Source organism: Pezoporus wallicus, unplaced genomic scaffold, assembly GCF_028554395.1.
Source record: "Pezoporus wallicus isolate ANWC-B61680 ecotype Strahan unplaced genomic scaffold, APGP_CSIRO_Pwel_v1 scaffold_2696, whole genome shotgun sequence".
Taxonomy (NCBI): Eukaryota; Metazoa; Chordata; class Aves; order Psittaciformes; family Psittacidae; genus Pezoporus; species Pezoporus wallicus.
Genome location: NW_026637439.1, coordinates 2,445,322 through 2,469,822, shown reverse-complemented (window position 1 = coordinate 2,469,822; position 24,501 = coordinate 2,445,322). Strand labels below are relative to the sequence as shown.

Below are 24,501 nucleotides of genomic sequence, written 5' to 3'. Positions count from 1 at the left end.
GCAGTTTTCTGTAGGTCGGAAATGAAGTGGTTTTTTGTTGTTTTTTTTTTTTTTTTTTTAATTTGGGTTGTTTTTTTTTTTGTTTGTTGTTTTTTTTCCCCTTATCGGAAGCAAAGGCTTTTGTACATCATGTACATTCCTGGGAAAATTCCTGTATGACTGTTAGAGTAACAAGAAAGTCTTGATGCTGCCAGCAAGTGACTTATGTGATCCCCTTTAACCATGAACTGAGCTATGCCTGCATATATCTATTTAAAACCATGTTCTGTTTTTTGACTCTTGTTGTAGGGCCTTACAAGAGATCTGCAAAACCTGCTCTTAGTTAATCTTTTGCGTAATGTTCATTAAAGCTGGGTAAGTCCAAGGAGACTTAAGGCAAACTGAGTTGTTGGAAGCAGTGTCTTTAGTACAAATACTGCTCCCTTTGTTTCCTGGAAAGGGAGCAGTCCGTCCATCCATCAGAGTGTGCAGGGCCAGGACACAGGAGGCTTTCAAGAACGCAAGGACTTGATCATATTGAACAAGACTGTTCAATCTTAACTGGGGTAAAGTAATAATTGGCTCAGACATCAGTGTGCATGCATATTTATAGGCCACTTCTTGGTCTTGTAGAACAGTATGTGAAGTCTGTGCTTCATTTTCTGTGCAATCATGTGTAAATGTGTTTGTGAAAAAGCGTTGAATGCAAGCTGTTTTGGGTTGGTGATTTGTTTTGTTTTGATTTGTTTTTGTTTTTTTTTTACATAGCTGTAGCTGATTCTTCATGTTTCTCTGAGATTTATTTATTTATAATTGAGCAGAGGTCAGATTTATTTTCAAGAAAAATACAACTGTTTTAAAGGCAAAATTACCCATTTCACATCCATTCTAGAAATGCGACAAAATAATGTGGATATATCTCTATTGATCCTAACAGAATTCTTAAAATATTTCTACTACCTAAGGTGTAATAGGTAAGAACATGATATAGAAAGGTATCATGATCTTTGTTTGATAATTCTGTTTACTTATACATATATTCATATATTCAGCATAATAAACCAGACAATTTTGAACAGTGACTTTAGGTTTAGGTATTGTGTTTGTGTGATGTAAAACTAATAAAATGGTTAGAGGTGATGCTTCCTGAACTTCAGAGCTTTGTAACGCATTTCTCTTCTTTACCTTGGTAAGGGCACATTTGCAGTGTCAGCTGCAGGTTGCATTCATATGTAAATTGAGAGTTGCTGTATGAATGATTAGCAAATAATAATCTGACTGTAAACAAAATCTCTTCTGCCTCTTACCCTTTCCTGCAACAGGGAGTTGGCTTACGTTCTGTCTGTGTAGTAGCTGACAGACTGATGTCCCACTGAGGAAACTGGATGTCATGGGGGAAGGTGACATAGTCCAAGACTTAATGGCTAGAACAGGAATGACAGATATCATTTAACTGGGGAACTAGCAAAGTCTCCCAGCAAAAGCTGAAGGAGGGTGGAAAGGCAATGCCAAGTTTAAGAAATGTGCAAAGTGTCTTTGTCTTCATTATCTTTGGCTTCTTGAACTGGTGCTAGTTTTTGGAGAAGTGTTTATTTTTATCTCTGTGCAGAATTAGGTTTTTTGTGATTCTCTGTTTGGCAAAGTGACGGCTGCTCTAGAGCTGTGAATATTCAGAATAATTGCACAGTTCTCTAAACCCTGCTCAAAACTGAGGTGGGTTAATACTGCTTGTAGGCAAAAGGAACAGAGAATATTACTACCATCAGCTGATTGAATTGGAGCCTCTAATGATCTTGTTCAGCTGCTGGATTTGATCCATGTTCATGGAGATTTCTGTGTATCCCCAGATTACTCAGATTGCACCCCCAAGCTGCGTCCTTCAAAAACTAATGTTGCTGTGACCAAAAAGCAGTGGAGCTGCTCCTCACAGATGAGAATTATTGCAGGATATCTGTTGGAAATCTGTTTACAACTCTGCTTGTGATGGTATTCAGACCTCTTGGGCATCTACACTGCCCCACTGTAGCATTCCCCTCTCATCTGATTTGGTTCAACTGAATTGTCAAAAAGCATTTGGAGTAACTGAAGGGCACTATGCTCTTAATAGGCTAAAATGCCTTTTTTTTTTTTTTTTGACAAATTGTGAGATGCTTTTGAAAAATAAAATACTATCCTTTAATAAGATCATACTCAGTGTTGCTCTCTGTGTCAGTGCAGCTAATCAAAACTCATGTATTTGTGCCAAATGTAATTCGACTTGTGGAGAATATTTAAATGGTAAGAACATACTTCTCCCTCATACCCAGTTCAAGGAAGTTTGTACAGTTTGCTTCAAAAGAAGTGCTTTGTTGGGCTATTGTGTTTCATTCAGCATCTGTGCTTAAAATGCTTGCAAAGGAGCCAGATAGAGAGGCAGCATGCTGAGAGGAACCCAGTGTAAGTAATGTAAAGAAACAGATTGATTTATGTTCCTAGCAGTTTGCTTTGCTACAAAGGGTCAAACGCTGTTGAGCTAGTGGTAGGTCTTAACTGGCCTTAGAAACATGCTTGCTTTTGGCATGGTTTATATCTGGAGATGCAAGAAACAGGAGGGGTTTGTTAGGTTTGTGAAACCATGCTCCTCTTAAGTATTTAGCTTTATAACAATGAGAGTTTCTACAGAACAATGGAATATCTCTTCACTACCAGGTAGGCTCCAGTACTTTTGTCCGCATAGGACTGGAGTGGATGTTTTTCATTCTCACTTTTTTTAACATCTGGATAGGTATGATGCGATTTGGCATATTTGATGACAACATACTTATTAGTAGAATTTTATTTTGGGACTTATGGTTAGTAATGAAAACAACTAAGCAGTAGAACTATGCTGGATATTTTCTGCTTTCGGTGCTCTGTATGTGAGAGATTTTGGATGTTATCTCTCTTTTGGGTTGGTGCCTGACTGGGGGAGGCTTAAAATGGGTGACAACACACAGCCTTTTTATGGAAGCTTCCGGATTTAATGTAGATATACGACATGACCTGTGGTAGAGTCAAGTTGTGCAGTGTTTAAGAGGAAGAAATGAAAATGCTTAATAGTACATCTTCGTTCATATTTTTAAGACTGAATATTTGAGCTATGTTTTCCCATTTTCTGCTGCAAGTAAGAATATTGCCTGTGGAGCTATTAGGGGAGTTTGGAGTTGAAGTATTTTGGACAGTAAAACCATAGTGGGTGTTTCAAGAAAAGGTGAAGCTGAGCAGATGAGTTCAGTTCTCATTTCAATTTTTTTTTCATTGAAAAAATAAAGTCCTTATTGCAACAAATCTCAGCAGCTCAGCCTATTTTCCTTATCCTGGTGTTATCAGTGTGATTGTGTTATCTTAGCTTCATTCACCTTCTTGTACCATGGATTTCCTCTCCTGAAATCCATTATTTTCTTTCTGGCTGCCTTGCACCTCATTGTGTACTCGGCTCAAATTGTACTTCTACACACTGGTGCTAGGTCTTATTTTGAACTGGTTGTCATGTCCTTAATATGGGCTGGCGTACTTGATATGTCTACTTGATGATATAATTACCAAGCAGAGAATTCATTCTAGCTGTAGAATAAATGCATGATGGTAGACAGCTGGATTTAATGCTTGAGGTTTTTAAAAACATGAAGGTAATCCTTTCTGAGTAGGTGAACTGTTAGGAGTCCATGGCTAGTACTGTGTGAGAATAATTTAATTTCCTTTGGACAAAGGCACCAAACTCTATTCACACAGAAAATGAATAGCTTCAAAATATGGGGATGGGAGGTTTGAGGACAAGTTGATTCCTGCATAATAGGAGGAGACTGTCAATCAAATTCAATCCATGTTACTATAGGATCTTTAAATCTATGTGTAAAGTCTGTGATAAGGATATTTTGATTATTCTGTTCTATGTAATTTTTAAGCTGCTTGCCTTTAATGGTACTGTCCCTTTTTGTAAGGGTGGGGAGGTGGGGAATAGCATTTATGTGAAAACCATTACCTCCTAAATTTTACAGTGCTTCTGTAGAAATTCATCATACCTACAACATAATCAGGCAGGGTTGTTTTTTTTTATGAAGTGCATGGAAAATGGATTGGAAGAAATTAATTTTATAGAATGGTACATTCTGCTTAGCTTGGAGTTTGCCATGTGTTTCAAAGTGCCTTTGTTGGAATTATTCTGTATTTAATGTTGGGGGAGGGAGCATTTTTACAGAAGTTAACTACCCATGCCTTGTGAATATTAACAGCAGAGACTGGTGGTGAGATGTGTACTGATTAAAAATCCCTCTCTAAGGAGCCCATATACACTCGATGGCTAACTTAACTCCCTTTGTTCTGCAGATACAGGACTATCAAATATACTTGCTTTCATATACTTTGTCTTAGCTGTCATGGGTCTTTGAAGTAGTGATTTTCAGAAGTAACTTCTGAATGCCATAGGCAAGTGGGGAAAACTGCCCTCTGTTACCTTACTGCTCCTTAAGTCACTATGTTTCCTTAAAAAGAGTGTGGAGGGAAGTGTGTGCTTGCATTCAGAGTGCAGTAATGTAAGAGAGTAGGCAGAGCATGCAATAGCCAAAACCCTCGAAGTATAACATGAATATCTGTCTGTTGGAAACTTGCTGCAGGGATACAGCTATTTTATTTCTTGCAATTTGATATCAAGCAAGTTTCACACACACACACACACACACACACACACACACACACAGACACACAAAAGGTGCAACCAAACAAACCCTGGTTCTCCTGTTGTGACTGTATACCATCCAACATGGAACACATATCCATGTAGCTAGAAAGCATGAAATAAATACCAGTAGAGTATTTGCCCAGCCACAATTACCTGATGTGCTGAGTAGAAACATCTTGAGTAAAATTAATTAAAATACCTCTGGTAGAATTTCAGCTACCCTCATTCCTCAAGATACTTGCTTTGATCTTGTCTTGTGACCAGTAGTGCCCAATCTGTACCTGATCTGACACACAAGCTGAACTTCCATTACTTTCAGGTTTACAAGAGGTCTTTCAAATAAGTATTAACAAGTTTGAATAGATCTTGCTATAATCTCACTTAACAGAAGTAGGTAGTGTCATTTTTGGCTGAATTTAACAATTTTGTGTGATTTGAATATGTGCCATGTTGCACCTCTTCAGAATCAGCTGTGTATTCCAAGGAAGCAGGACCTAATAAAATGTTTCTGTTGATTTCACTTGTTCAGACTTGAATGCTCTGCTTGCCATGAAAGGAGGGCTGTTCTGTTGAGGACAGAAAGCCTCTTAATCTACTGCATAGGTTTTTTTCTTGAAGTAAGGTCTGAATGTGGGCTAGAAAACCTGTCTGGGTCAATTTGGTTCATCTAGCTGTCTATTCTTTTAGAGTAGCCTGAGAAATTACTTATAGCTCACAAGCGTGGCTACTTTATGCGGTCCCTTTCCCTCATATTTCCACGGCATTCCCAGAGTTGTCTCAAGGCTGTTTAAGGGTATATCCTTGTCTAATCTTCTTGATTTACTAAAGCAGCAGTTAAAATGTACAGACTTCTTTAAAATAACACACTGTAAATGCTATAGATCTTATTTTGCCCTTTGGAAGGAAAAGTGAGACTTCAGATAGCTTCTAGAAATACTTTGTTGATATATGTGTAATTGTTTACATAAACTAGGAGGAGTTGGCCGTCAATATGAAAACGTTAACTCTCAGATTTCCATGTTACTTGTAGTGCTAGACCCTATAATGTCTCCTGGTATAGTTGCGTCAGGTGACGGGCTGGAAGATGATAGTTCCATTGTGTAGACTTAAGTGTTACTGTGCAGGGAGCTAAGTGCATTTGTTGATTTTTATATTTTTTTTTTAATTTTTACTTTTTCCCTCTTTTTTTGGTATTTGAAGTTTTGATGAAGCTTATGCCAGGAAAAACTGTGGTTGGTTACTTCTAAGTGTGAAGCTGTTTTAAGAAAGTACATAAATTTTTGCCAGTAACTCACCTAAAGCCTTGATTGGATCATGTTGTTGTCAGATGCTTGGAATCATTTGGAATGCAGCATTGAACATTCGTTGCCATCCGTCAGTCAATGAGCAGTTTGATTATTTTCTTATAGATTTCTGTGAAAGATTCACAAAATAATGTTCATTAGAAGCAAGCTGTTGTGAGTCAGTTCCTTTTTAACTGATTTGTAAATTCACTCGTGAGGTATCTTAGCGCTTGGAAACAGAAATATTTGTGATACACCTGTGTTTGTGAAAGATAAATAGCAACAATGGTTAATTAAATATCATTTATGACCCCAAGCCCTCCTAAGTTAGGAAATTGCTAAAAGCATGGGCTGTGTGTTCATCAGTTACTTCAGTGTTTGTCATGAACATGAATTAGTCTTAATATGCTGAAGAAGCAGATTCAGAAACCATGGTGTTTCTAGATGCTTTAGAAGTGTGTGTCTACAAACGCTTCCAATAAGCTGCAGATTTGATCTAAAAAAAACCCAAGCCCCAAAATACTAACTAGCATGAACTATTAAATACAGAGGAAACTCTAAACATGGGATTTGAAGTGCTTTGTAGGGTGTAACAGTACTTTTGCTGTGGGATTAACTTTTTTGTTGAGCAAAAATTGGCTTCACTGTGCATCTTCATCGGTGACCTTGACTCCTTCCTTTCAGTGAACAGGGAGGATGAAGCAGTCAGGTATGCAAGTGATGCTCAGATTGCCTGGCTGATAAATTTCAGCCCATGAACTGTGAAAATTGAAAAGACTCTGATGTGCTTGGCTTCCTGAAAAATTTAGAAAGGAGTTGTGGTTTAAATATTATAGAATAACATTTGAGTCACTTGCAGAATGGTGACACCGTGCAACTGTACTGGTTTGAGAAGGACGCCTGCAAAACTTTATACTTTGCTTACTTGCATCCCTGCTATTCCATTGCTGTATTTGCTCACTTTTTGTTTTGTTTTTTTGTGAATTTAATCAAATATTAAGGAATTCAATGTATTGTGAAAACCAGACAGGTAAAATGTTGTATAGGAATGATGACAGGAACAGAATTTGAAGAATAAGGATCTGTATTTCAGCTTTTTTCAAAGCCAGCATGAATGAACGCTTGTTTTGCAAACTGGTGCTTCTTTAGACTGGGCAGTGGTTTGCGCTTCGTTGATAGAACAGTGCCATCTAGTGACTGCTCGCGTAAAGCTAGGGAGAAATTGCCAAGGGGCAGATGGTTTCACAGCTGTAAAAAGACAGCTTTGTGAAAGGTCGAGTAAACTGAAGTCTGATCCGTTGTACCTTGAGGTGGAACCACTGCTAAAATTGTCCTTGCAGGAGGCTGTGGTCGGAGGTGCTGTGAACTGCACAAGAGGAGGATGCCTTTCTTACAGAACCAGCCACAGATCTGGCACTTGCAAAATTTTTTGGTTTCAGTTAGCAATTTAATTACCATAAGATATTTGTAAACACTTTTTTTTCCCAAATGCTGCCATAATTTTTAGGTAAAGGTAACTTAGATTTTTTTTTATTTTTTTTTTCAGTGAAAGTGAGCATTTAAACAGCGTATGCACTTTTTTTTCCCTCTCTGTTTCATTTCAGCCTGATCACACATTGTCACCTCCGCCTGTGCCTTCTCAGAAACCCAGCAGTCCTGAGGCCTTCTCTGGTCCTGGAAAGTCTACTATATTTAAGAGACAGCTGAGTGAAGATGGGAGACAGTTCAGAAGGGGAAGCCTTGGAGGAGCTCTGACTGGTGAGTCTGGGGTGTGTAAAGTTACCAGGAGGTTTAGCAGCCGTGGAGCTGATGGCGCCTTGACGCCTGGCATTTTGCCTTGTGGACAAACATTTTGGAAGAGATGTGAGCTCCAACTGGAGTTTTCGTAAAGTCTCTTCCACATGGGCCCCCTGATTGTCAGTAGAAGGAGCTCATGTTTGAAGCTCTGCTTCTGTGGGGTGCTGATAGGTGACCAAGCACCTATTTCAAGCCTGAAAATGACCCGTTTCCTGAAATTTTCAGGAATATGGCGTTTATTTTGCTGACTCAGTTTGGAGGCTTACTGGTTGTTTGAGATGTGCTCAGATGCATCCATCAGTGGGATCACATACATCTTATTTTCTCAAGGTGCTGAAATGCACAAATGGTCCCTCTAGACTTGAGTTCATTAAAGAAAAAAGCAGTTCGGTCTCATTTATCTGCTGGAGTCCTTGCAAGGGAGGAGGGGCATTACCAGATATCCACTAGTTGTAGACTTGCAAGCTCTCCATGGAACCATGTGGAGAGGTCTCAGGATGTTTGAGGAGGGCTCAGGCCCTCCCTGGCATGCTAGCATCTGCGGAAAATGCCAGATGCTGGAATCACGATTGTGTCCTGGGAGCTGTATGTCTGCATACATAGTGATTGATTTTGAGCATCTAGTGAAATGAATGTGAAAACATTGGGACAGTTTAACTAGCACTTAATTTCTGTATTTCAAGAAAAAGAATTTCTAAATTTGCTAGAATTCAGCAATTAAATATATTCCTGAAAAGCACAGCATCTAACAGTATGACGAACATGCTGTGAAGAAGAGGATATTAAGTTGTCTTGTGCTTTATCTGAAGGAAAGACAGCTACTACTACAGGAACTTCTTGTGTCACATCAGCACATAATCATTGCTGTGATTTTTAGTGTCACTTGGGTTAGATTTGCCATTTCCCTTGTGCCTTTATTTTTATCAAGAGTTGTATTATGAAGATTTCAGGAACAATAAAGTATTTGTGCTCTGTATGAGCTTTCATGAATGATAAGTAACTTACATCAGTCTGAAGTATAATATGGTTTCGCTAACCATGTTGGTGAATTCTGGCTTATCTGGAGTATTGATACTCTAAAAACTGTAGATCAGACTAGTGCTTACTGATACTAAACATTGGCAGCATACAGTTTATTATTTCATCAAGAGTTGGTGTAGGTTTTTGATATTGTTTTTAACTTTAAAGTAGGGTGGTGGTCTGTAAAAATTGAACTTTCCCATATAAGCCCTCCAGATAAAGAGGAGGGAGACAGCGTAATCAAAACCAAACAAAGCAAATGTGCTCTGCTGCTGTAGTCTCTGGTCTTTATCTCTACACTTGAGTTATTGCTTGAGTTCTTTATAAAGGGGAAATGGATATGCTTTTTGTCTGCTTGCAATGTGTTGTGCACAGTTTCATGTCGAGATTTGGGAATGTAGTGTGCAGTGATGTTAAACTGCTTTACGACTAATGAACTTTAAATGAACCTGAATACCCTACGGCTTTGGTATCTTAAAATAGTTTAAATATCTTAACAGCTTTCATGATACTGATTAAATTAATCAAAGTCATTGTGGTGGCAGAAAGTTGTTAATATTCTTTTGGGACTTAAAAAAATCATTTTAAAGAAATGCTGCAGATGGAGAACTATTTCCTAGAATTGTTTTTAAATGCCCAGTAATCTGAATTTAATAATTTCAGTGTTACCTTAGACTTGTATTTACATACCTTTTTTTGCATACTGAAAGTTGGTGTTCTGGTTTGTGGTTTTGTGGGGTTTATTAAATGCTGAAGAATGGCTCATGATTCTGGTTTGGAACTACATCAATAACAATATCATTAAAAAAAAAGAAAAAGGAGAGGAGGATGAGAAGGCCCTCCATTCAAGAGTGAGCTGTTCTGTCAGCGCACACATCCTGTCCGTATTTTCTGTTTGAGTCTTAATATTTCTGGAAAGATAGTCATGGTCCATAAGGTAAAAAAATAAAAAATATAATTTGGAAAAGTTCACTTTTTTATCACTTTACACTGATTACTGTCTTCTTTTATCCTTTTGTCTTGTTGCTTTCGATACTCTTAAATTAAGTTGTAGCTTAATAGTGGGTATCAGTCAATTGGAAAATTGTTCAGAAAGGTATTCTTTGACAGTTCAGTAGCTTAGTTCAGAAATTGTCTAAGGTATGGTCTCTACCCTTGTTGTTCAAAAATGTTACCTTTGCTAACCTCCTACAACTACATTAAGTGAGAGTAAGTAAAGCAAGAGAAGACTACTAGCTTACAAATTTGCAGGGTATTCCTATGCTGATGCTTGATGCTCTCTCCAAATGTTAGAAAATAAGTGAATTGTGCTTTGTATGTTACTTTGACTTTGCTGTTAAAAACACTATTATTGAGCCATAGAATATAAGTAGTATTAATGATAAAACAAAAATAAAGATTTTATTTGTTTACATAAAAAAGAATAGCTCAAATCCTACAGGGCTGAATACTAATAGAGGTAAATAGATAGGGTTTTTATCTCTGGGAATAGATCCCAAATAAATGAGTTTATTGGGCTTTATAAGGAGTAATGTTATGCATGACATATGAGAAGAAATAAAATCTATACTGTTGCAATATAGTGAATGAGACTTGTAAAACCTGAAGGATTATGGTTACTGAGAACCTGCTACTTTGAACTGGCTACAATAAATTACAAAACTCTCTACATAGGAATTTGAGAAAATTGAAATACATTGATGTACAAGGTCTTTCCAGTGGGAAAACAAGACAAGGGAGAGGAGGTTTGGAAACTTGGAAAGGCAGGATGGAAAGTGGAGTTGTATTCTACATGGCTTCAGGGAAAGTGGAACCCAGTTGTTTTGTTTTTTTTTCCTGAATTGCCCAGTTTTAAGTAATCTTGCAAACACTTTCCCAGTGACAAGCTAAGAATGCCTTTTTTTTTTTTGAGTTGAAGAAAGCTAAATCCATGTTTTTGAGAATAAATCTGCTGTTGCTTCCCTGAAAATCACTAGGGAACCACTGGTACTAAATAAAGTTTGGCCAGTAAACAAAATGAAGACTGCTTCCTGGAGACACTATGCAATTATGTTCTGGAAAAGACACTATAATCTAATGGTTGTGAGAGTGTTGCTTTCTCTAATCTTCATCCCCAGGGATGGGAGGAGGAACAATGAGAAAGAGAGACTGATTTTGGAGTGAAAAGACCTTATTGAATGTAGCCTGGTATTGGTCTAGCAAATCTACTTTAATAATAATTTGTGTTGTGATGTGCTAGCAGTACTGCTTAGCGGAAGAGAGGATGAAAAATAATATTTAATAATGGTGGTGGCTAAACATAAAACAACTTCAGAGTACAAGTATTTGAAAATATTTATGACCAGTTCCTCTTTTAATTTAAAATGTTGTATTTCCAAAGGATTATAGTGTTTTGGGTAGCATGAACACTTACACAATAGTGTTTGCCTTTTTCCTCTTCTGCTGCTCCTTCCATACTCCAGCTTTCCCCTTCCTTATGTGCACTTGTTCCCATAACAGCGCTTGTGACATCCTTTAAGTGGGAAGAAAACTGGAGTGTTAGAGTTCTGCCTTTGTCTGAGCTGATGTAACACACAATCCTCGCACAGTTTGTTCAACTGTGGAATAAGCTCTGTTGCAAAGCTGAGCTGTAGTTACTTACCTAATAGACCTAGGTCAAATGGAGAAGGAAAAGTTCATTGCTTCAGAAGGATGCTGGTGCACCCTAGGTGCCATGGGCACTGGAGCAGTGCTGGACAGCTTTGTCAGGTGAGATCAGCTCTGTTCTTCTTGGGACAACAGACCTCTGTGAATACACATGTATTTAAATGCCTACCCCCCAGCCTTAGGTTGCCTTCTTAAGGATTCCTAACACTGCACAGACTGGGGCTTCAAAACTTGTTTCTAATCAGGAGAAAAGATGTTTAATTAAAAAGCTGCTTTTCTGCGGTGGCTGGTTTTCTTCATCTCTACAAACTTCAAAGAGCTGTCTATAGTCAGGGTTTTTGGCTTAAATTGTCTACATATTTTAGTTTACTGTGTTCAGAGATGCTTTAATAGAATTCATGGCAGAAAGTAATGTGAAAGGCTGAGAAATTAAGTGAGCTTTTACTGTGGAGGGGGTTAACCTGCAAATCACTTGAACAAGCAAATCAAATTGGCCTTGCTTTCATGTCCCATTGCTGCTCCTCAGTTTGCACTGCAGTGTGCAGTGTAGCTCTGTTCAGTCTCCTCATTTCATCTGGTGCAGCATTTGGAGATTGCTATCTACCTTTTTACTTCTGAAAGGTACAAGAGCTTATTGCTGTGAAGAGTTTGTATTTTGCAGAACACTGCAGCTAACTCAGTTGTCTCTGTCCTGTTAAGCTCTGCAGTTAGATACATAAAACAAAAAAACAAACCCAAACCACTTTTTTACCTATAGTTTGAACCTCTTCTCTTGCCTCCAGTTATCTAATCAATAACTGCCTGGAAGCAGACTTCCTGCTGGGCTAATCATTGCTAGTTGTAGTAGGGCTGTTATCTTGCTAACCTTAAATTGATCTTACGCAAATACTGGTGACGTAACACTTACAGACTTCATTTTATAGAATCTTTAATCCAAAGATCCTAAAGCACTTTACATTAATGAAGTGGTCAAGTAGATTTAGATATAGTGAAGAGCTAAAAACTGAGCAATCTTGGGATGTATGTATTTATATATTTTTTTCTTCTTTAATATTCCTACTTTGATGCACTTTCTACCGCCGAGTCATCAGTCATCCAGATATGCTCAGCAATTATTGTTATTCCCATATAACTAATCTGTGGGTGATTTGAAATGGATTTAGGGATCCTCAGTCTGTTTTTTGCATCAGAGATTCATCACTCTACTAACACTAATTAGCAGGAAGATCAACAACTTTATGGGACATGAAGAGTAAGCTGTTCTCTTACCCATGGGTAGGCATGTGCTGGCAGGACTTGGAAAGGGAAGTTTTCTTTGCTAATACAGAGGAGCAGTTGTGGTGGTAGAAATCCAGAGTTTTCTCAAACATTTCGCTTACTTTTTTTTTCCCATTGTTGAAAATGCAGATTAGCTCATTAAGCCTCACAGTGTCAAATCTTTGATACAACTTGGTAGATAGGGAAAGTTGGGCATAAAATCATATTACTTGTACCTTGAAACCTCTGAAAGTGGTACCATCCCATTCTGTATGGCTGTTTATTGTAACTACAATGTGATTATTTTAGTGGCAACATCTTTAGATTGTTTTTATTAATGGTAGCCAATTGGTGTAGATAAGGGGAAGTGTTCCCTGTCTCCCCTGTACAGTATCAAGATTGTTTATTGACTTCCAATTATGGCACTCACTGATTATGCATGCAGTACTCCAGAAGAAGGCCTGTGGTTTTGTAGTTATCTCTGGGGATACAGCTTGGTGGGCTCTGTTGGCTTGACTGGCTCCAGAAGCCAGGGTGCTTTGGGATGTGGGGGGAGATTGGCTGCTAGCACTGAAAGCTCTGTCAGGCATGCCTTTTTGTAGGAAATTTTACTTCCTGCATTTTCTTTGCTCATACCAGAGCAAAAGCATATTTTGAAATTGCTTTCATCTCCGTGATACATGACAGGACTGGATGTACTGATTTGAGTCTTTTCAGTCACAGCTGCCTGAGGGCTCTCCCCAACAGCAGCAGAGGGGGAGGGTAGCAGCCCAGGGCTGGTGCTAACACCACTGGGTTTCTGGGTATACAGGTGCTAAAGGTTCAACAGCTAGGTATGCATGACAACAGGCACCACACATACAATAGCGTGCCTGGAGCATGTCCTGGAGTCTCTTCACTGCCTTCCTCAAAGGCTTCCTTCAAGTCCTAGCTTTAAACTTCTTCCAGAATTAATAGGAAGAACTAGAAGCAAGCTATTCTGTAATTAGGAGTTTGCTGGGTTTTTTTTGGTGTTTTTTTTTTTTTTTTCTCCTTTAAATATGAAGCATAAAGCTGTCTTAGATGAAGTAAATACGTTCTGCTATGAAATACGCATTTTTAACTGGTTCTTGGTGTACTGCTGGTTGAAATGACATTAGGTTATAGTTGTCATTGTTAGTTACATTTGTCATTTAAGGCATCAATCAACCTACATAGTCAAGTTTATTTTTTTTACCTCCCTGTGTGCCTGCAAGGTAATTTCCATATTCCTTGACATGTCTGCATCATGTGATAGTCTGAGAACAGAGATATTGTATTCCTGTCTCATTATTTTGCTCTTAACTCCTCGATTGCTGCTTAATCGTGCTTGTATCATCAGAACATGGGAAGTTGATTGTTGAGATAAAAGCAAACTGTAGCAGTAGAGTGCCTCATTAACAAGCTGCCTATTTTGAAGGGTGGAGGAGTAGAGTTTAACCCTCTTTGGAAGGCTTATAAAGCATCTTGGAAGTTAAGTCATTTGTTATAGTGGAAAAATAAAATACGGATAAAATTAATTGCACATTTAATTTCTGAAATTTGAGTTGTAGCTCCTTAAAAAATTCTCCAAGAGCAGTTGAATTAGCTGGCTCAAGTATGCTTAGCAGTGTAACTGTAGAAGCACACATGAAAGAACTTGCCTGGGCTTAGTTAAATGCTTGGGTTTAATCAGCTGATTACCTAAATCTGAGGTCTCTGAGGCTGCAGTTCAGTTATTGGTAGTACCTGAGCTCATTAGTGCAAACCTGTTTCTGCAGCGTGTTTGTAATTTGTAATTGCATGTCAGGACTCTATTATCTGTATTATCTGTACTCTTAGAGGCTGAAGTCTCCCTTTTTCACTTAGGAACTCACTCGAGTGGATGTTGTGAAGCCAGTGGTCTGACTAAGAATAGGGGAAAATTGTACTTGCTTGCTCCAAGATGGATGCTTTAATGAAAGTGGAATGTACAGCTTGAGAACTGTTTGAGAAAAGTACTTTCTATACTTAATCCTTAGAATGAGGGTTGAAGGCTTGAATGAAGAATTTTATACATGTTTACTAGTGAAAACAGGGCCAGGCTTGTCTATTAGGAAACTCCACCTTTCGAAAAATTACAATAAACAAACATGGTTGCAAATAATTTCTTGTATTATGTGGCATAGCAATGTATATGTGAAACTAAAACAGGGGTCAGAGCAGGGACCGTTGGAAATGTAGTGTGTTGACACTTCATGCTTGTAATTCATAATAGAGTTGCTGAGCACTTTCTTCATAGTGCAGTGAAAGATGCTTGTTTCATATTATAATTTCAATGATCAGAAGGTAGCAAAAAAAAAAAAAAGATGTTGAGATCAAGAAGAGTTGTTAGCCAAGAATGTTAGCAGCTGGCTGTTGTTCATCTAGTGGTTGACCTGAGCAACAGTGAATTTTCTCGAGTTCTTAAAATTAGACTACATTTATTCTAGGCACAACTTGGTTGAAAGTCTGACAGTTTTGGAGTTGCAGATAAGACCTAGGCCTGTGTGCAGTATTGACTGTATATGAGAAGGAATGCTAAAACTGTATCATCACTTAGATCTAATCCACTTTAATGTGCTTTTGGTAGCATCATGTGTTCAGTCTGAACCTTAAATTTCTGTTTTTTCTCCTATTTTCAGAGTTTCAGGACCGGATCTTCAGTTTTTTTTTTTCTGGAGCAGTTGTAGAGTGGAAAAAATGCTGGAAGGGTAGCAGAAATATTTGTCTGTCAAAGTTCTGTTGTATGATCTGGCAGTCTGTAATTTTTGGAGCTACATGTTAGAAGTATGGAAGAAGGTTCTATTTTTTGGTAAGATAAAGAAAAGGAAGAGGCAGAATGTGCCCGTCTCTGAGCTCACTAATGAATAAGGTGTCTCCAACTAATTATTTTTCTGAGTTTTATTCCAGTAGAATTGGGAGGTCTATAAGAAGAGTTGTAAATTATAACTTCAGGCTTTAGGGTTTGTTTTTTTTTTTTATCATACAGATAGCAGTGGTATTAGCTAGCTAATACTGTATTGCAGTAGACATTTGGTATGGAAAACAGAAAAAAAAATCCAAACACTGCCCTCACCTCCAAAATTTAAATAAAAGTAAAGAGATTTGCTGGTGATCCCAAATGCCTTTCAAATATTTTATTGCTGTTATAGTACTTCAATGATAGATTGCAAATCATCAAAGTATTAATGTAACTTCAGTGAGCATCTGTTTGCAGAGGAACTTTGAGTAATTTCCATATAAGCAAAATTCAGTATTGTCTTTTAAGTATCTTTTAGTGAATTATATTTGTTCCAAGTATGGCAATTGTAATTATTTCTGTAAGGAAATCTTAACTATATTAACTATATGTGACAACTTAGTAATTGACTTACAAACAATCTTGATTCTGAATCCTTTGTAATTAATTGAGTTCTGATTTTTATTTTTAAATATATTTTGGATACAGATCTAAACATGCATCCTACTAGTTCCTGGTCCAAAACAGTACGTGTCCTTTTCCAGTTCCAGTTTTCCCCATATTGATGATTTTTTAAGACAGATGTATTGCTTTTTTTTTTTTTTAAGATCGTAATCTCACCCAAGTTTTGCCTTTGGTAGGCCACATTGATTTCATGCATGACCAAATACTACTTCATCTAGTTTTAGAAGGTAAACCCAAGATAGAGCATTTTAAGGAGACTTTGTAGTCCCACTTTTCATCAAAAAGTGAAAAATCTATAGAGAGTGTAATAGGATTTTTAGAAGGGCTTCTTGTGCAGTGACAAAAGAAATAATAATTGAGTCAGTTATAGTCAGTTATAGGCTTAACTGAGTATTGTTATGTTTAGTGGATAGATTGGTTGAAAAAAAAAATCGCCTCTTGCATCAGACAAATTGGCATTGTCTATTGACTTCAGCCATGTGCAGCTGAGTAATATGCAAACCGTGGTAATTTTCTTAAGTTGTGGGCAATAAATGAGGCATGAATGAAATGGTAACTCTTCTTTGCCTGCTGGTAGTCATTTTAAATTTAAGTAAAGTTTGTTGATGCAGCCACAGTAAAACAAGGCAAAATATTGAAAAGTTTCCTAATGATGGCTTTAAATCCATCAACTATCCATTTACTTTCCAATTACTGCTAATGGGAATTATGGGCTTTGCTCCCTTCACTCCCACAGTGTGGAATAGACCCTGAAATTTATAGCATCCACATGATTTCCTACAGCTGGGCTGTCTGCAACAGTTGAATTTGAAGCAATAAAGCAGAATGCCCTAAACTGATAGTAAAATACTAATGTGGGAGGCTGTTTGCTTTTCACCTGGCAGGTTTCTGATGTTGTGGTGAGGCTTCATGTATCTGTGGGAGTGGAAGTAGTGGTATGTTGCCTCTAGCTTTGGTTTCTGCTTCCCACTGCTCCTATTGCCCAGTCTGTTTGCATGTGTCTGTCGCTGCTCTGCCTGTGCTGGTGCTGCCACTGCTGGGGTGCTGAGGTGTCAGGGGTTTTGCTTCAGTCTTTCCTCCATTCACAATAAGACCTGTCAATGAACTGTACAGTCTGGGGGTGGTTTTTTTTGAGAAAAGCAGAAAGAGTTGGAAGAGGGAGTAGAACCCAACTGTGTTTCTTTTCAGTTTGTTTCGTGATCCAAAGTGATCTCCAGTGGGGCGCAGTTTTGTCTTCCACCATGGCTTGTGCCTTTCTTCTGTTGTAGAGAGATGTTGAGTGAGCAACTCACTTGAAACTACACTTGGCAAATCTAACTGGACCATAGCATTTGGGTTTTGATATAGGATCAGTTATTTTTTTACTTTAAAGTACTGAGGATCAGTTATTTTTTACTTTAAAGTAGTGAGGGAGAAGAAGCTTTCTGAATTGTTTTTTAAATATTCTGCATGTATATCATAAATATATGTAAGTGATTTTTTTAGAAATTAAATGAAATAAGTATTTCTTGGCTCTTGCCTTTAAAATGTCAGAATGGCAAGAGGCTGTTTTGAAGGCTGCTATTTCATGGCAAACACATTCAGTTTAATCTGTGGTACATTGTAATCACATGCACAGCTTCCACTTTGGACTAATTGTGTCTATACTGTCAGCCCAAATCCAGATGCTTCTATTTTAACAACATACATACCTGTCTTCCATTTACAGTTGAGTAATGGAAAACTGCTTTTAATATTTTCATAAAAACACATTTCCATCAAAAGCTTTCAAGGTGCTTTCTCTGTATTTATCTTTGCATTTTGACAAAGTACAGAATTTCCAGCAGTGCAGTCTATGCTGTCCTAAGTACTTTTGTAAAGGCAAAATCCTGCTTGAATGGCAGACAGATTCTCCATGATATGCAATTCCTGAAACATCAAACTGCTGAAGATTTGAGACAAGTAATTTCCAAATTAAATGAAAATGGAAAATTTATATGTACTAGATTTAAGCTCATTTAGTAATTCTCAGCCATGCCACTGGGATATGTATTTGATAGAGAAAGATGAAGGAGGGTAATACTTCAGCAGTAGGAAAGATTTTTCTAATTAGGACGAAGCAAAGCCCACCTTCTGTGGCTGATCTTTGAGTGAGTGTGTTTTTTTTTCTAGTCTCATTTGGCCTTAAACAGTAAGGCATACAAGAAGTATGCACACATGGGATGCAATAGAATTAAGACGTAACAAAGATTCTGTTTGGACTTTCTGTAAATATCCATTATAAAGGAACCTAGACATACAAGAGGCAAGTTCAAGGGGAAGATGACACTGAGCTCCAGTGATGTATTTATTCCCTATGCCCCCCAATGATTACATAATGCTGTTAAATAATGCTCAGTTATTACCATTACGTACTCAACTTAAGTCAATTTTCATTGAAATGTGTTTTGATGACTAATTTTGTGGAATAATGAGGTTTGCATTCAGATGTGGGAAGGAATTACACTGGTTACAGTGTTGTGACTTCAGACTATCTTGATAGTTCCAGGCACAGGAAGGGTAGCAGAGATGCCAGCAAATCCTCTGCAGACGGCACAGTGGGAATTCAAAGGCTGTCTTGAGTGGGACAGCAGCAGGGGATCTGTAGGTGATTTATCTGTATCAGTAACTGGTGAAAGTAGTAAGAAAATTATTATCAGTGTGGCAGCGGTCTTGTTAGATGTTGATTATCCTGAACATTGGCAGTGTTTTTGTGCTGTGTATCAGCTAAAATGCTAATTGAGATGGAAGGGATGAGGTAGAGTTGAGGTGAAGTCATTCCCTCTGTCTCTGAGTCAGTTCACTCAATAAAGGAGGGAGCTGCTTGGAATACTAAACTTGAATACAGAAATGAATGCAGTGTGAAAATCAGTAGTGCATTTAAGCTCAGGTTTCATGTGTAATACTGATTTTTGAATCACATGGCAGTGAGGAAAACTGGATACATGTAAATTCAAGGGGTTATTAAACAAAAAGTGAAGAAATGCATACAATTATGAACGTAAAAAAAAAAGACTGTGGAAGTACTACAGCAGCAGGAAAAAGGACTGGATAGACAGGGTATTATTGAATTTTATTTTTTTAAGCTGGAGGAATCCGTCTGACCAACTTACCGTGGGCACGGACTGTTTATTGTGTGGTGGTTTAACACAGTGGCACACTAATCTCCCAAAGCAGATGGTTTTGGAAGAAATTCTTTTTCTCTTAAGAAATGTTGACACCCTGTTTGCTTTTGGAAATGAAAAAGCCTCACTGAATTCCTATAAACTGTGTCAAACTTTTGCTTATTTTAAGAAGCACAGTATTAAATACACAGTTGTTATTTTCCAGATATTTTGTTTCAGTTGGCATTCTTGTTGATAAGTGTGAATCTCCTGGTAGTATATCCCTGCATAAAGGTTGGAGTCGTGCCCTAATAACTCTAATAAAATATGTGTTACCATCTTCTTATAGAAGCCATGGCTAGTTTTGCTTCTGTAGGAAGCATATTTATTCTATGCCATTTGTGTGTTTAAAAGCTTAAAAAGCTATGAAAAGAAAAGGAATTCTAGACAGTTTCAGTATGTTGTGAGCTCGGCAGTGCCCTCAAGGCTCCTGTTTGGGGTAAGGATGGGACAAGAGACCATTCTAGCCTCACACATGCTCACGTTTTCATTGTCAATTTTGATTGCGTTGGCTGCCTAATTAGCTGCTCCACAAACCCTCCAATGTTATTTTAAATATTTCTACAGTTTAATCATGCAAGAGAGAAATAATGGGATATTAAGTGAATTCTTAGAGTGCAGACATTGGCCCTAGTGCTGAGTTAATTTCTGCTTTCTTGTCAGTCAGGCAGAATCTTACTGTTGAATGTTAATGTTGAATGTTTGGGATTTTTTTTTTTAATTACTGTGGTCTGGGAAAGGCTTAGTGTGATGAGTTTCAAACCCCTGCAAGAAAGGGCATTGATGAACCAAAGAGTGAAGCTCTTCCCCAGTTTCAGAACAAGATATATTAAAACAGACCTGTTTCTTGCTTGCATTCTCTTTTGTTCTAAAGATCGGAGGAAAACTACTGCTTTTCAAGTATTGATTCCCATGATGATAAAAGGCACCAAGGCTATACTAGTGATCAAGTTGCAAGTTGTTTAACGATGTTTTCCTGGTGGTTTATAGAGTGGCTTAATACAGAGAAATTTGTGTAATGTTTGTTTGACAAAATAGGTGTTGCCAAAGTGTTTTACTGATATTACCATCAGTGATATGATTTATTGTTTGGAGCTGTCTTGACTTCGCTGGAATTTCAGGAGCCTTCTTGCAGACTTCCATTACATTAGTCTGCATTCTAGCCTCAGAAATCTTTGTAATCTGATGATACAGCCCTAGGAAATGTCTAGTGTCACCCCAAGAATCTCATATTACCACTGACTCTTGGGGGCAGAATCAAAATGCAAGAAAATGCATAGACCTCTTCTGATGTGGAAAGTATTAAAGAAATAGAGCATACCTGTTTAAATGTGAGGTGTGTATAATTTAGTTTTTTCCACTAACTTTTTAATTCTCTTTTTCTTGCTTGGATGAGAAGGAGTTAACCTTTTGAGGTGCTGTAACTGACTGCACATATCAGTGATACATATCAGAATTGACATCAATGGAATATCAAAGATATGGACATGACAATCAATGCCTTAAGCTTTTTATGGTGTCCTTTTAGTTGAGGATAGTGGGAGACTATGTAAGAAGGTAACCGGAATTTGGTAGAAACAGGCAGAGAGAGCAGATGGGAAATTAATTCAGTTTTTCCAGTTCTGGGAAATGTTATCCTGGATAATTGAGCAAAAACCCGCATCTTTTTTGTATGTTTTTCTTCTAGGCTCTGGCAAGCTGTTAGCAAATTGGGTGAAAAATGTTCATGGGTTCCACTTTACCAGTATAACAAAGAACAATAGCACATTTTGAAGACTAATTGGGAAGCATTAAAAAGACTATTTTGTGCTGCTGCTTGAGAACTCTCTAGCTCCCAGAACAGTCAGTTTCCAGCAACTCTCTGAGGATCTGCTGTCAAAAATAGGGTTCTGAAGCAGAAGCCTTTGATTTCCTGGCAAATCTGTGCACACCTACCAGGGTGCAAATCCTATAGCAGTGGTCATGCACATACCTACTCACTCCATAGTTCTCTGAGATTACAAGGTTAATGAGGTAATAATTAGTAATTCCAGGAAACAAATGTTTAGGATGTGTAGTTGGGAAGATGGTTTTCATTTGAGCTGGTCAATAAAAATTTTGCATTGTGATTTTGAACCTAGATTTGACTAAATTTTTTTTTTTAATTGTCACTTTGCATCAGTTAGTTGGTCTTCTAAGAGAAGTCAGTTGTTTTAGTAGAGTCTCATTTTTGCATAGTTTTCAGAAATAACTAAGAACTTAGGCTGTACATCTTTGCTAAGAATTGTGTATAGCCTCTTACCCTGTTTCTTGACGTCTGAAAGTAAGCAGAACAGAACAGCATTATTATATGCCCGTCATCTTAATGTAATTCCCTGAGTATTCCCCTGATGCTGTTTTGCAGCTTAGGGGCTTCCTGAGCCCATGATGCTTTCTGCCTGCTTAGTGCCTGTAGGGAGATGGTCATGACCAAGTGGGAGTGCTTGATCAGGGCTCTGACCTTCCGTTATGCTTTGCTCAAGCAAAATGACACTTTAAGGCAGCAAGTACTGCAACCATGGTGGAGGGCTATGTCAACTGCTATCTGAGAGCCCAGTGTGTGTGTGTTCCTGGGGAGTGGCTGTTGTACGCCTTGGTGATCTCCACTTTCTTGGTATGCTGGGTAAGGATACTTTTTTTGGAATTGAGTGAGGCCTATTAGATAGATTATAAGCCATTTTGGAATAAAAGCAGAATAGTCCCCATTCACAGGGCAATATTATTGTTATCCTCATAATAAGTGCTTTATTTCAGTAAACCTCACTTTGTACCTTGTACTCAGAATTCTATTGCTTCAGGGTTAGATGGAATGGTTTGGTTTTATTGTTTGGTTTGTTGTTTTTTTTTTTTTTCCTTTTTGAGTAGTTGTTTTTATTTATTTATTTTTGTCTACCCCTCAGAATTTAGGTTCCTTTGGTTCAGACCCACCATTCTGGATGTTTGTATCTGTTGTTGCATTAATTGTGCTTGTAGGTAGGAAAAAGGTATAGTTGTGAGGTTACTGAAAAAAATGAGTTTGCCTAAGAGAAGTGTTGCTTGTGGAAGGGTTAACAAGAAGAGCTAGCAAGTAAACAGTAGGAATTCTGTTTGGAATTCACTTTGGTCAGAGCTATAGTGAAAGAAACAAGTATTTTACAATGGTAAGAGCATTACCTTACAGTAAACATTATCTTATAGTAAGCATTGCCTCATCTGCAACATGTAACATTTTAAGACAGTCTTTTTTAACTTGACAGGCAAATATCTGCTTCCCAGCACAACAGGGCAGCAGCTATGGCAATCTGCAGAGATCTCCAATCTTGTTCGCCTGCACTACCAAGCACTTGGGAAGTCAGCACCTTCCCTGACTCCTAATTTGGTGAGTAATTTTTTTCAAAGCTCGGAGTGTAAAAAAAAATAAATAATACGTTGCATTTCTGTATTCATTGGTGGGGGAATGGGGATCAAACTAGAGCTGACTTTTAGAACAGCTTCTTGTCCCTGAGCTGCTTTTTTAAAGTACCTAATGCATTCCTGCATATAACATTACTTAGTATGTTGAGTGCAGCTGAGTAACATTTATGGTAGCAGCAACTCTGAATTGGGCTACTGGCTTTTGCATAAAGTCTGAGCTGAATATTGCATTGATGCAGCCCTTTGCCTTTATGAAGTTTCTTTCCTTAAAAAAAAAAAAAAAAAGCGCATGCATTTAAAGATAGCAACAGAAGGTAACTGTGCTTTCTCCTGATTATTCTTTTCTATCAATGTCTTTGTTTCCACTCTGCAGGACTCTGTCCTCAGGAGAACTTAGCTGTATAAAGCATAAGCTTAGTTAGGTTTTTGGATAAAATGATCAGGGAAGAGAAAAGGGAAGAAATGCCTCATACACTAAAACTTTCAGCTCTTTTTTTTTTTTTAAGCACTGATTATGCTATTTTGTGGTTCTGTGTATTGGGATCCAAAGAAGTGTTGAAATTTAATGCAGGACCTCATATAATAGCCTGTACTTTTCTTCAAAGACTTACTTGAATTGCTTTAATATATTTCATGTTGTATAAAAAAAGCAGAAAAGTTTGATTAATGTTTTCCCCTTGTCCCTCTTCTGCCTTTCCACTGGTTACCAAAACAGCGTTGATCCATGTTTACTTTCTAGTATAAATTTTTGTTTCCACATGAGATTCACTTTAAAAAAGGCTATGATTAAACAGTGCTGAACAGATACCACCATGCCAGTTTTTCATATTATACCAGCATGTAGATGTCTGTATCCTCCACAAATCTATCAGAAATAGTATTTCACTTCAAGGGCAACAAATCTGCACATACAAATGTAACTGTGACTTCTCCTTAGTGATGGTGTTAAGTGTGGCTCTTTGGAGCAGATGTGGTTTATTTGACTCCATACTAGTTACAGAGTATATTTTTGGAAATTGTGTGCTTTGAGCCCTAATGTTTTTCAGGGAACTGTTAACCTATCGATTTCTGGTTTCTAGTTTGTTAGGAGAAACAGTATTTGGGTTATGTATATTTGAAATGAATAGGAAAATAGATGAAAGGTCAGAAATCAACATAAATTGCATAAAAATGGTACAGTTTTTCCTTTTCTGTAGTTGGGAATTAAAGCCATAATTTCTTCTAATGATCTGAATTAACTAAATTTAAAAAGTGTTGTGTTGCTTTAGTTTTCTATTTCTGTGTGAACAATTACTAGTTGTCATGCTACTAGCAGTGTTCTGCTCTTGTTTTGGTGTAATGCTTAACCTGTAGAGAAGATTCAGCAGCATTTTGAGGAAAAGTATTTTGAATGGTCATAAAACAAGAGACTAATGAAAAATTCATTGAGTCATGCTTCTGTAAGGGCCTTTTGTTCATCACCTGTCAACTTTTATGGCATATTTGTCTGCTACAGACTTCTTCATTCCTGTCTCTCCACACTTTTATCTGTACCTGACTGCAGCTTCTTTCATGCTGATGCAAAAGCAGGTGAGAGCCTTTTATGTAGATCCGAGCAGACTGTGCGTGGGGTGGAGTTGCAGGTTCCTCAGAAGTATTTATTTCTTACCTGGAACTGCCATCAGGCTTGCGTCCTGAGGAGTAACGTTGTCACATAAGGCAGAGCTCTTCTCAAGCCTCCTTTGACAAAGTCTCGTGAAAGACTTTGGGCCTTTGCTTAAAAGGGGCTGTAAGTTAGGGGTCACTGCC

The 24,501-nt window shown here is 37.8% G+C and overlaps 1 protein-coding gene across 2 annotated transcripts in view; it reads left to right on the top strand.

Annotated features, from left to right (window-relative positions):
• Window positions 1-24,501, top strand: part of MAST4 (microtubule associated serine/threonine kinase family member 4) — a 272,976-nt gene that overhangs the window by 49,941 nt on the left and 198,534 nt on the right. For both annotated transcript variants that reach the window (XM_057405475.1, XM_057405474.1), the window contains exons 2-3: window positions 7,563-7,716; window positions 22,557-22,678. In XM_057405475.1, coding sequence (XP_057261458.1) covers window positions 7,563-7,716; window positions 22,557-22,678 — 276 coding nt within the window. The remainder of the gene's footprint in view (window positions 1-7,562; window positions 7,717-22,556; window positions 22,679-24,501) is intronic.